The sequence below is a fragment of the Hoplias malabaricus genome, chromosome 17 (genome assembly GCF_029633855.1).
Source record: "Hoplias malabaricus isolate fHopMal1 chromosome 17, fHopMal1.hap1, whole genome shotgun sequence".
NCBI classification, from domain to species: Eukaryota; Metazoa; Chordata; class Actinopteri; order Characiformes; family Erythrinidae; genus Hoplias; species Hoplias malabaricus.
In genome coordinates this window covers 34,692,200-34,705,456 of record NC_089816.1, presented here as the reverse complement: position 1 = coordinate 34,705,456, position 13,257 = coordinate 34,692,200, and the positions used below count along the sequence as shown (strand labels likewise).

Genomic DNA, 13,257 nt, shown 5'->3' with positions numbered 1-13,257 from the left:
AGGAGTGTGGTGTGTTCTCCATGTGTCTGTGTGGGTTTCCTCCGGGTGACTGTCTGTGAGGAGTGTGGTGTGTTCTCTCTGTGTAGCAGGAGAACTTGTGCATCTGAATTTAACCGTGGCAGTAAATACATGCAGACACACACACACATGGGCAGCCCCGTGCCAGGGGATTAGTTGGGGTTAGGTGGCTTGCTTCAGACACCCTCAGCTGAGAGTCTTGAGGGAGGAGACAGTGCTGCCGGTCAAGGCTCCTGATCCAGTGTAGTTCACTTCTGCAGGAAGGGGTTCCTAAAATATACATAGTGCAGTTTCTGCAGTCCTGCACACACTAACTATCAATTTAGTGGTGAATAAATAGTGATTTTAAATGTGTGCTGTGGATTTAACAATTTATGTAAATCAAGGAGAATCTGGCTTTAGTTTAATTATATATCACTAGCTGAGGGGCCCAAGACTTCTGCACAGTGCTCTGTGTGTGTGTGTGTGAGTGTGTGAGACAGAGCTCCAGAAAGACCCGTGTAGTGGCTGTAAAAACAGAGATGTAGAAAAGGACAGAGATGAAAACAGTAAAAGCACCCACCAGCTCTGCTTCCCTTCATTACACCTGCATTCAAACAGATTGCTTTCTTTATTGAGTTATGTATTTTGTTCGTTACACAGACATATAGCATAGGAATATTTTATTTTTTACAAGGAAACATCTCTTTAAATATAAACAAGACAATTAAGCTAAATGCAAAAAAAAAAACACAAACGCTCAGGATAAAGGCATCTAAACATTTTTCTTGTACACGTTTCTGTAAGACACCGACACCCAGTAGCGCACGCTCTCTCTCTCTCTCACACACACACACACAAACAAGCATTTATAAAGGCGTAAATAACCCTCTCTAAAATCAGGAACTCTAAAAGCGTGCACCAGAAGAAAAGCAGGGGTTTGGGAGCCGGAAACTCAGAGCTGCCTGCACCTGCTAAAGTGACGTCAGTCTAAATCTAAAAGGGTACCTTCCTGCACGCCACAGCGCAGGTGAGTGGCCTACACCCCGCGGTGTTTCCATTAACATTCATTCACTCACTCACGCATGCTTTTTTTTCCATATGCATCTTTTCCCTATGTCTGCATTCAACAGCTTCGGACTACAATCATAGCAAGGTTTCTTCTGATAGCGTAGCATTCTACTCTTCAGCCCACATCTGTGTGACTGACACACACACACACACAGGATCTATAAAGGAAAAACTGATTTCCTTTCATGTATCCCCCAGGTGGCAGATCCAATGCTCCCACAGTCTTCCTGAAGCGAGCTGGAGACTGCAGGAGAACGGCGAACCGCTTTAACTCCTCAGAGAAGATTTGGTTTATCAGCAACAAGCAGTTTGTGTGAAGTGAGTAAGATAACGGAGGCCGTCCTCTTTCCAAAAGACGTGCGAGCGCACCGTACCGCGCCAGCTATGCTCTTTACTGCTGGGGACGGGGGTCTGGAGCGAAGACCATATGAACAGAGGTTGGTACAGGCTGACGAGTCAGTATTAAACACACGATATCTGGATATGAGCCTTGAGTAATGTGAGTGTAGCAAGCCGACCACGGAGGAGAAGGATAACTAACTGCGCATACATCAACAAACCTTTCCCACACCCAACACACCTGGGATATTTAAAAAATTCCAAGATAAAAGCATCCGAGATCTGACTTTTCCTGATTCCGATTCGCAGCGCGTTCTTCCACTGATTTACACCGTCTCTGTAAATGATCTTGTGCTCTCTGTCCCCGCGAAGTAAGTAAAACAAACACATTTACAGTCTCTGTCTCGCTCTCTCTCAAAGAGACGAGGTCCATCTACCCAAAGACAACAACCCCTGTTCCATCCACACTTAATAAGAATAAAGAAAAGAAAACAAACACGCATCAGTGAAGGGGCTGGTTAAAAGGAATAAAATCAGGGATTTTAACATGGAAAGGGACAACATGGCCGTCTCAGCCATAAAGGACACTAGGTCTAGCTCCGGTGGTGGTCCTATCTGCTTGTGTAGAGGTGGTCTATAACGCAAGAGGGCAGGAGGGAGGTTGTATAACTGTCCGGAAGAAAAGAGCCGGGAGGTGTTTTACTGTGAAGCCGCTGTTCCGAAAGTCTCCTGGGAGGCGTAGACCATGTAGAGGAAGCCATCTTCGTCCCTCTCTCGCTCGTACACCTCGGAAATGGCCGTGGACACGGACACCATGCTGTGGCCGTTCACCAGCAGGAAGAAAGCCTGGTTGGAGTTCAGCTGCAGGCGCCTCCTGGTGGAGACACACAGACAAAAGCCAGACAGTCAGCATTTCTATTTTAACCTGCTTCTATTTTTAACCTGCTTTCAGGCGCAGCACTGAGGAATTTCAATGAGGGTCTGGTTCTAATTCACAGCATCTGCCTCATCTTTCCCTTCAACGTGATGGAGCTCCTCGTATTCACAAATGCTTTAAATGAACCGGGCTCTGCACCTGGGGAAAGGAGACCTAAAAAGCTGTTGGAAACGTTGGAATAAAAGCCAACATTATTCCAGTGAGTGTGATTATATATAGTGTGTGTGTGTGTGTGGGGATTGTGTAACATCTCTGTTATTTGAGGTGATCGTCCCGTGCCTAGTGTCAGCGGCTAATAAACACTCCATTGTGTTAAATGAAGTGTGCTGTAGATTTAACAAATCCATACGATCAGGAGAAACAACTAAAAACTGTGTTCTTCACTCGCTCTCAACACAGACACTATTTTTACTTCCACACGTATCTGGATATTTTTGAATACAGATTTTCCTCCCTCTGTTTTCGAAAAACAAAATCCCTGGCCAAACAAACAGCTGCATTATCACGCCAGCCCAGTAGAGGGCCACAGTATCTCTTAGAGCACTGGTTCTCAAACTGAAGACAAAATAGAAGAAAACACTCGGCTGAAGAAAAACATGGCTGTTCTTCGTATCATTACAGCCTTAAAACAAGGTTTAACACTGCACCCCCTTCACCTACTACTACAAGCGCCGAGAGCCGCCGTGACCTTCCCCCAGCGCCACGCTGTTTTCACCTGGAGCCTGTTAAACACAACTGATATTTCACTGACATCTTCTTGTTTTTTATTAGTTATTGTATTCTCTGTTTAATGTTTACTAATTATTTTAGATCATTTTGTGTTAAGCAAATTTAAAGTAAATAAAAAGCTATAAAATTCAAGCAGGATTTGCCTTATTCCCCTGGAACAGAGGGAGAACCATGGGCCACATGTGTCTGTAAAAAATCATAGGTGGTACTTGGAGGTTTTAATTTGATTAACGGGTGGTACTTGGTCTAAAAAGTCTGAGAACCACTGGCTTAAGTAATTCATTATAGAGCAACCCACTTATACCACAGAGAGCTCCAGCTGTGGTTTATAATAAAGTATCTCCATGTACGGGGTCAAACGTTCATGCGTATGATTCAGCTGCAGTGGACTGAGCCGAGACTGTCAGCTGAGTGAGGTATAACCGCGTATAAACACTCAGAAGTGGGAAAGTGTCTGGTTTACCTTATGATCTTGATGAGTTCGCTCATGTTCACGTGGTCAGGAACTAAAAACTTGGTTTTGTCCAGCATCGGGAGCTGCTTCTCGCCCTTGTACCTCTCAATGATGACCTGAAACATCAGCAAACACAGGATTTTATTCTCTTTCCAAACTGAATAAAAGCAGGGGAACAGTAACAGCTAGAACCCTCCAGTGTAAAGGGATTAGCCTTGTTAGCGTGTGTGTTTCGTTTACACTAGAAAGCGTATCCCCAGTAAATAAGTGGTCAATGATGTGGCTGAGCATTTCCACTTAAACTACAGCGTTCCAGTTCTCAAACACAGATTCAGACAGCCAGGGTTTCTTACATCACACACCTAAGAAACAAATTCTCAACGTGCAGTGTGGGAGAGATGAGTTTGAAGGGTTAAGTTGATTACTAGAGGAGGGCTTTTTTCCTCGTCCTCTCACGGTAAACCACGGTCGTTTGGGTGTTTTGGCAAAATGGGCAATTGTCATTTTACTCCACAAAACAAATCAGCTAAAAATGAAGCCGTGATGAAGAGGTTATTGGGCGCTGCATTGGTTCTGAGCTCCATCAGGAAAAACCTGTGACTGTGATAGGTTTGTTCTGTTCTTGGGGACAATACCGTGTCCCCAAAAGTACACATGAGTTTGGGTTTTGACGATTTACAGACGGGGATTTGTAAATGTTAGAGATGGGGGAACGGAGCGCATTAAAGGCAATTGTAATCAAAAAACACTTTTTATAAAATTCAGAAGACCATTTACTGTTCTCCAGTCTGAGCTCAAAACCGGTCTGATGAGGTCACGAATCCCAGTGGCTGTAAAAGACTGTCTAGGGCAGGCGTGAACCGAGATGAGGATGTTGCTCTATTCCTGCTCCATAGGGGGGTAACACTGGCTAATTTCTGCTGTTACAGTTACATTACTTAAGATGGAACTGACTCTAAATTCAGGAGAGCGCTAACTGCATGAAAGTAAACGCAGAGCGAAAGTGCTACAAAACTAAACAGCTCGAGTTACACATGAGTTTCTGTGGGAATTCAAACACTTCAGCTGCGTAGAAAACAAATACACCGTTCCAAAAGACACTGAGCTTAGAACCGTTTCCCCACAATCTTAAGACATCCCCTTTAACACTTAATTTTTTATTTCTTTGTTGTTGTATAAAATGGCAGCTGTTGTTTTTAACGGTTACCATTAAATGCCAAATGACAGAGCATTTAAATCTTGAATTACAATTAAACGCCGCACAAAAATGTATTGGTATGTACAATATAAAGAGTGAGGGTCACTGACAGGGCTCCTGGCTGCTCTGAGGTGATGTCAGTAAGTCTTTTACAGTAACAGGGTTTTGAAGGAGAGGCCCTTGTGTTATTAGCTGTGTTTCCTGAATCGAACTTCGGCCCGTTTTCTCCACGGGGAGTTGGTAATGAGCTGAAGCAGGTGTATCATATTGATCCTATGAAGAAAACCTCTGCCCTGGCAGGTAGGGAGCGGGGTGGGGGTGGTGTTGGAAAGCGGCTGAGGGCTGGACGCACTCAGGAAATGGTCACACAGTGAGCGGGGGTGGGTGAGCAGCAGATGGGAAGTTGACTGTCACCTAATCCTAATGGTCAGCTTGAATAACAGTGGGACTCCATAGCGGTGACTCCTTAAACCTATTGTCTTTCATGGACCTGCTCAGATGCGCTGACCCTGAAAAGACTCATGCTGGCGCTGTCACACGTGTTTGAGTTGTTTTAATATGTAAATGTCCTTTGTCCTCCAGGTGGGACAGTTACTGCCTTTTTGGCCTGAAATAACAAACACACTCAGCTTTCCAACAAGCCCCAACACGTCCTGTTCTCACACTCTGTGTAAACACCCTGTTCAGAACGCCTGCTTTCAGCACCTGTTCCTTTAAATGATAATGAGCCGCTCGCTGTTCACCCCGACCCCGAGCGCACAGCAGTGAGGAGCGAGGAGCAGAAGCTCTGGTTTTTAGCCGTTTTCACTCTGTTCTCTTTCTTCTCCGTTTTTACTCAGTGCTCTTATTTCTCCGCGCTCGTTGTGTCTGTTTTACCGCGTTTAACCTCGTCTTTGTGCTCTCACATAAACACAAGTCCAGCGCTGTGATTGGACAGACTCAGACGAGGGGGCGGGGCCATGTGGTCTGTTCATAGAAGCAGAATAAAGAGGTGTAGCTCTTATTATCAAGGGCTGCTTTTGTTTTATTTTGTAGCCACCTAATAATACATAATAAAAGTCCACCACCAGGGGGGTGATTTGGCCTGATGTATTCAGACACGGTTGCGATTTACATATCAATAACAGCTAGAGTTGAGAGGGAGTTTCCAAAAATGGGCTAATGGGGGGGTCTCTGGGGGGTAATGTCTGAATGCCTCTGCTGTAAAGGAAACAGATTCAATCAAATGATTGAGAGCCCTATCACGATTAATCACAGCCCTTTTGTGCAGCTCACTGATGTCGTTAACTCTGGGACTGTTGTCTGTGATGTTCACGTGGAAACGACCGAAACCACTCATCAGCAAGGAGAGTCATTAACACACATCTGTTGTTTACACCCCATTTCCTGTCCCTCTGCATCTTTAGATTGGCCTTAAACTGAAAGCAACATGACATCACCATTAAACAACAACCTATTGGCTTTGTCAATATTCATATTTTTAAATTAACTTTAAAATTGAGTGAATGAACTGATAACAGCGCCCCCTAATGACTGTCAGACGCTGTAAATAACGTACACTGAAATATTGAAACTGTTTTAAATTATATCATTGATATTGAAACATTTAATATCACGATATTTATCGATATCGAAGTATTGTCCAGCCCTAGCTCTGAGTAATGTGTGTACGCCGCCCTCTTTTGTATTTTGTGTTTATCGCTCACACCCAGCGAGTCTAAAAGTGTGTGCGCTACTTTCACACACAGAGGCCTCTACATAACCTTCACCCAGGTAACGTGACCCCGCAGTCTGGGTCCCGTTACAGTCTTCATCGGTTTAGCTGCTGTCTCGGAGCGGGCCAGCGGAGGGCGGTGGTCTTACCGGGATTTTGTTGGGGTGCTGTTCTCGGATCTGTTTGACATCGTCCACTCTCTGCTCTGTGGAGAAACAGAGAAAACCAACACATCAGACGCTGACGACCACTGAAAAGGCCACAAAATGGAGTCACAGGAGGTTTCACATCACTCTGAATTCCCTCATCATCACAAACAGCTGCTATTCTGAACACAAGCACGTTTAACAGACAGGGAAAGTGAAAGAAGGAAGTGCTCGGAGATGACCAAGCAACCGGCACCAGATATGACTCGGCATTTCCTCTGAGAGCAGACCACCACCACCACAATGGTTAATGGAACCTAGATGGAGATTGTATGTATTTTCCAAGTCTCAGTCTTCTGTAGTGGCCCCCCGTCCCCTTTTAGCCATGGTTCCCACCACAGAAGGCTAATTGGGGCCCTTTCACTGAAGAGTAGGGTCAGCTCCTTACACTCGGCCAGAGATGAATACGAGAGCGTGTGTTACATGTTAGTCATAAAGGCTCGTTCATTTCACTGCACTAATTATGCCACATTAATTATAACACAAAAATAGCCGCTGTTATATGTGCTATTTAAGGTAACCCTCTCACGTGCCTCCACTGAAGGAGGGTGTTAGCATTAGCATGAAATAAGAGCTACAGGCTTTTCCACAGGAGTCCTGTACGAGTCATAATCACTCAGGCGCTCTTCTTTATGGTGTTTCCACAGGACAGATATATTCCCCCGTGTGTGTGTGTGTAACAGCTAGTTCAGTTCTATGTGGAGTACAAGGATAGGCCTGTGTTCCTCAGCCCTATACCTTTAAAACAACATTTAAACCCAAACCAGGTTTATATTAGTGTTGTATAAATGTACCGACTTCCCGTGGACCCTGAGGAGATCCTAGTTCCAGGGTTAGTGCTGTTTTACTGAAGGCTGTGTGTGTAAACAAAGGCCGCTGGAGGCTGGCGTAAAGCAGAGGCCTTAATGTTTGGCTTTGAGTGACCAACCCCCTCAGAAAACAAAAGCTGGAGGTGGTGTCCACGGCTAGTTTTATGTAATATCTGGGTTATTTCAGCAGGTTCTTGGGAATGTGAGAGAGCACACGGAGGCCTGAGGCCTGTGTTGGGGTCTGCTGTTGGTGTAGTGTGTGTTTAGGCCTCTCCAGGTCAAACAGGCGTTGTTTAAAACTCAGTGTTCGTTGTTTCTGAGGCTCTCTGAATTCACACTCCACCACAACCCCATCCCCCAATACTGCAGGCCTCTTCAACACTGCAACAGCAACGACTTGTTTTTCCTCCACACACACACGTGTGGCCTAACAAAGACACTGCGACACTGAGTAACACTGTACACATTGTAGACCTCCAGTAACCTGCTCCTCCATTTTCTCTACCAGGGATCCACACTTAATACAGTGCTCACAAATACATATCTGTAACAAACACTTCCCACACAGGGCCCAGGACTGGTTTCAAACTCAGAAAATCAATAACACACCACGGTTAGGGCTTAATCCCCTCACACTCTCCTCGTTACAGCTCTGACATGGTTCAGAACCCGTGAAGAGAGCCGCAACAAAACAAACCCCCAATACACTGGATATTCACATGAACACACACTGAACTGGTAAACCACGCCGAGCGAGGACCCTGAACACACAAACACGAATCTTCCATGTCGAGGGCAGGCTGCTTACCAAACGTCCTCCTTTGTTTGAAGGTCTTCTCTGAAGGCATCGCTGATATACTTTTAAACGCACAGCACCAGCAAAAGAAATGAGTAAATAATGTGTGTCGTCCTCGCGGCTGCTGACCCTCCTCTCGGTGTCGTGGGTCTTTCTGAAAACGACGGTGTATTACAAAGCCCTTATTCCTTCCTTCTATCTCTCCGTCCTCTCTCTCTCTCTCTCTCGCTCTCTCTCTCCAACCAGCAAAACAAACCGCTCACGTGACCTCTGACGTCGGACGCTGTTCCCACCCACAGCCGTGTGAACACCTGTTTTCAGACTAGCCCCGCCCCTCCTGCGCGGTGATTGGCTAGTTATTCTAGGGTATGGCTCGGTTCAAGGTAAGTGCGTGTAAATGTGTGCACTGTATCGGTATCTGTATGTTGTCTTTCAGTATAAATAAAGTGTATAGGCTCATGTGTGTGTGGTTTTGTATTAATAATAATTCTAATAAAATAATAATAATATTGGGGCACGGTGGCGCAGCAGGTAGTCTCTATCACACGGGTCCAGGGGCCTGGAGGTTGTGGTGACTGTCTGTGAGGAGTGTGGTGTGTTCTCCCTGTGTCTGCGTGGGTTTCCTCCGGGTGACTGTCTGTGAGGAGTGTGGTGTGTTCTCCCTGTGTCTGCGTGGGTTTCCTCCGGGTGACTGTCTGTGAGGAGTGTGGTGTGTTCTCTCTGTGTGTGTGTGCGTTTCCTCTGGGTGACTGTCTGTGAGGAGTGTGGTGTGTTCTCCCTGTGTCTGCGTGGGTTTCCTCCGGGTGACTGTCTGTGAGGAGTGTGGTGTGTTCTCCCTGTGTCTGCGTGGGTTTCCTCCGGGTGACTGTCTGTGAGGAGTGTGGTGTGTTCTCTCTGTGTCTGTGTGGGTTTCCACCGGGTGACTGTCTGTGAGGAGTGTGGTGTGTTCTCCCTGTGTCTGTGTGGGTTTCCTCTGGGTGACTGTCTGTGAGGAGTGTGGTGTGTTCTCCCTGTGTCTGCGTGGGTTTCCTCTGGGTGACTGTCTGTGAGGAGTGTGGTGTGTTCTCCCTGTGTCTGCGTGGGTTTCCTCCGGGTGACTGTCTGTGAGGAGTGTGGTGTGTTCTCTCTGTGTCTGCGTGGGTTTCCTCCGGGTGACTGTCTGTGAGGAGTGTGGTGTGTTCTCTCTGTGTCTGCGTGGGTTTCCTCCGGGTGACTGTCTGTGAGGAGTGTGGTGTGTTCTCTCTGTGTCTGCGTGGGTTTCCTCCGGGTGACTGTCTGTGAGGAGTGTGGTGTGTTCTCTCTGTGTCTGCGTGGGTTTCCTCCGGGTGACTAGCACCCTGTGCAGGGTGTGAGCTACTGCGACCATGAATTGAATACGTGGTTACAGACAATGAATGAATGAGTACAAAAGGCCAGTTAACAGCACTGAGCTGAGCACAGAGAGTTAAAACAGGTCCCAAGACAAGTCACGGTTTTAGCTGCTGGGGGCTTGAAACGGACCACCACTGTTTGCACAAATGGTGCATCATAGATAGATAGATAGATACCTGTGTACAGATGAAGTAGGAGATAAAAGGATACAATGCTACACAATCACATTTCAATAAATAATTACAATAAAAATAAAATAAAAAATTGTTACAATAACATGCTTCAATAAAAAATACAATTAAACGTTTAAAGTAGATGACAGTGTGAAGATGGTTGAATGAATATTCTGCAGGAGCCAGTGTAGAGGTGATAAAGTGCTTATGTCCCAAGGCTGAGCACTTCCACTCTGTAACTTCAGAATTCAAAACAATGCGAACAAAGATTCAGGTAGACAGGTTTTCCTACATCACAGGTCTAAGGGACCAATGGTGTCAGGGGCTTGGACCTCCTCGAGCTAAGTGAAGTAATTAAGGAAGTATGTGTGGAGATAGAAGTGGGCACTGATGGCATATTTATGGACTCATGCATAACGAATGGAGTCTTATCTATGAGATTTTGATGAACGAATGAATGAACGAATGATGGTATTATATTTATTTTTAGTTTATTTATTGTATATTTATTTATTTCACTAAAATAGAGAATGTTTTTAAGAAATCTCTAAAATAAAATGAATTCTAATAAATGTATATTTTTATGTAAATTATTTATTTAAATGATATACTTTTTGTTTTATGTTGAGGCAAATTGCAGGGATATTATTCCTTCAAGGAAATGAAATACAACACGCCAAAGCGCTGTGTGCCTATACAAGAAGCCCCGCCCACATCCGGGCACTGCAACCAATCGTAGATCAAGAAGGCGGGACTTGTCAGAAAACGGGTGGGAAAAAAATAAATAAAAATAAGGGCCATGTGTAGGAGGTAAATGAGGTTGGTGATAGTTCTGAGGGTGTTCCACAAAGCAGTTCCCCTGAGTTAAACCCGATAACGTAAACTCTAAGTCAAGTCTGTCCAATAGGAAAAGACCGGAGGGATACCATTACTGGAAAATCCACAACTCTGGGCTGAGGCTAAGTGGCTAACTGTGAAATCCTGCTTTGAGGAACAGCTCTGCTCAAATGTGTGAGCTTAATACCACATCTGAGACAATTATTTAAAAACAGTGATAGACAAAGCACTTTCCTGAGAGCAAGGAGATGGCGGACCACTGCTGACCCACTGAGGACAAAGTTGGAGGTCCACTAGTGTTTTACACAGTGTTTTCTGGACGGACCACTGCTGATTAAACAGAATTTTACACAAAATGCCACACTTCAGCACTTTTCCATTCACAGTCCAATTTACATTTCTTTTCCTTCATTAGGTTCTTTTTGTTATTCTTTATAAATAAGATTAGTAAATAATTTTAATCAGCACAGTGTCAACATTTTTAGCATTTAATACTAGCATAGCATACTAGCAATGCAATAATAGCATTTATACTCATTATTATATCTCTCAGAGTTGTTGGTAATATTTGTATTAGTGTGTTTTCCAGAATAAAAGTCTCTGAATGTACAATCTGTGTGAGGAGATTATAAATGAGTTCTATCCGGTACAGGACAGTAATCTGAGGGGTCCGATGGGGGACCAGCAGTGGGCTACAGTCAGTGGTGTGCCAGCCTTTTTACTCCAGTGGACCGATAAATGATTGCTATCTGGGTTTGTGAAATTAACAGGTGTTATTACACAGTGTGAAGCGCATTATTTTTTGCCCTTAATTATAAACACATAGAAACACGGCACAAACACAATAAACAGCTCTAAACGGACAGTTTACTGAGGTCAGTAAAAGTCATAACATGATGTTTGATGTACAAAGGCTACTGAGCCTCTTGCACAATATCAGGAGCACATGACTCAGACGGCATGACAAGTGTTTTCTGGGCTGTGTTAAGTAATGGCTGATCTAGGGGTGGTTTTGTGTCAGCTGACAAATCGTCACACTCAGAGCAAATGTTAGGGCATGTCCCTGGTTTATTTACTGTGCTCGTTCTTAGAAGCTAGTTCTTAGAAGCTAACAGCTAATGTCCACTGCTGTGTCACCAACATGATCATCTGAGTATGTAGGCTAAATATAGGTGACTTATGTTAGCTAGAAGTTTCTGAAAAACAACAAAATAAATAAAACACAAAAGGACATTGCTTACTGTGTTAGCTTTCATAAGCTAACAGCTATTATACACTAGCTTTTGTTTCATATTAGTTGTTAGCTTTTGAAAACTAACACACAGCTAATATTCACAACTATTTCTCCAAGATTAATGTAGACTAATATCACCTCTATACTGCATAGGACCTATGTTAAGCTACTCAGCTCTACTCAGATTTTTTATTTTCCACCAGGTAAATCAGGTCCTGGTTCTGGAAACGTGTTCTTGTTTAGTTGTTGACATTCCTGCTGCTGTAGCTGTGGTTCCTAAAGCCCAATGTTCCTGATAGAGACAGGTTTTTTTGTGTGGGGAAGCTGTGGTAGTGGGGAACCAAGCAGGGACCAAATAATCTGTGTAGAGTCGAGTAGATTATGTAAAATGCATTGGAAAACACCATAATATTTTGTAAATATAAGCTGTTAGCTTCTGAAATCTAACACAAAGATACTGGCATATTGTGTTAGCGATCGGAAGCTAACAGCTAATGTCCACCCCTACTTCACTAAGATGATTGTCTCAGGGTGTGGGTGTTGAATACTAACAATGTAAGTAAACAAACATAGACACACATCTAAAACTACAGTGTTAGCTTTCAGAAGCTAACAGCTAATACATTTCTAGTTCAGTAAGATTATTATCTCAGTACGCAGGCTAACGTGGTGGAGCCACAGAGTTATTATCATCACTGAGGTCGGTCAGTCATGGGGGAGGAAATGAGTGTTGATGTTTTTCTCTTTATTGTTTCCCTGGTTTTGTTTGTCAGCTGATGTGAATGTGACCCGAGGCTCTAAGAAGTAAGGGGAGGTTGATGCAAAACCAGCTTCAGAGGAAACTTGTAAATACCAGCGCACTTTCCACTGATTGTCTGCTTACATCAGTGTTTCATTTCCCATGTACCCTCCCTGGTCAATAAAAATAACTCACTGTCCATTTGATCATCTCTACAGATCACACACTTACAGGCTGTAATCCACCGGTGGCTCTGCATACTTTACAGCACCCGTTCACCCTGCTCTGTGGGGGTCCTGAGGAACAGGATGAAAGGGAGAGGGTGGGGGGTGACAAAGTATGCAGAGCCACAGATGGACAACAGTCTGTAGTGTAGAAATATAAAGTGCTCCTGTGTGGTCAGTGGAGCTGATGATAATAAAGTTAGAGTAGATACAGGGACGTGGTTGTAATGTTCTGGCTGATCTCTGTATGTTTTTCTGAGTCAGGTGCTGAGTCAGGAGGTAAGAAGCTGGTGTGACTTGATTAACAGGCGTTTTTTCCAGGCGCATGGTCCGGGTCCCGGCCACTAGGGGGCGCCCAGCCAGAGCGCATTAATAATAGTCCGGCCATTTCACTTTCACATCACTGTCCACAATCGGGCTCTGGGAAAC

The 13,257-nt window shown here is 44.5% G+C and overlaps 1 protein-coding gene across 1 annotated transcript; it reads right to left on the bottom strand.

Moving 5' to 3' along the window:
• Nucleotides 1-3: 3 nt before the first annotated feature.
• Nucleotides 4-8,512, bottom strand: map1lc3b (microtubule-associated protein 1 light chain 3 beta). The gene is made up of 4 exons (XM_066648544.1): nucleotides 8,263-8,512; nucleotides 6,589-6,644; nucleotides 3,537-3,643; nucleotides 4-2,281 (listed from the first exon to the last, which is right to left on the bottom strand). The coding sequence occupies exons 1-4, from the start codon at nucleotides 8,300-8,302 to the stop codon at nucleotides 2,107-2,109; spliced, it is 378 nt and encodes a 125-aa protein (XP_066504641.1). The 5' UTR covers nucleotides 8,303-8,512; the 3' UTR covers nucleotides 4-2,106.
• Nucleotides 8,513-13,257: the final 4,745 nt, after the last annotated feature.

Coding starts and splice junctions, on each gene's coding strand:
- map1lc3b (XM_066648544.1), bottom strand. CDS start 8,302: ATGCCTTCAGAGAAGACCTTCAAACAAAGGAGGACGTTTG. Junction 6,645..8,262: donor CAAACAAAGGAGGACGTTTG/GTAAGCAGCCTG, acceptor GTTTCTCCACAG/AGCAGAGAGTGGACGATGTC. Junction 2,282..3,536: donor GAACTCATCAAGATCATAAG/GTAAACCAGACA, acceptor TGTCTCCACCAG/GAGGCGCCTGCAGCTGAACT.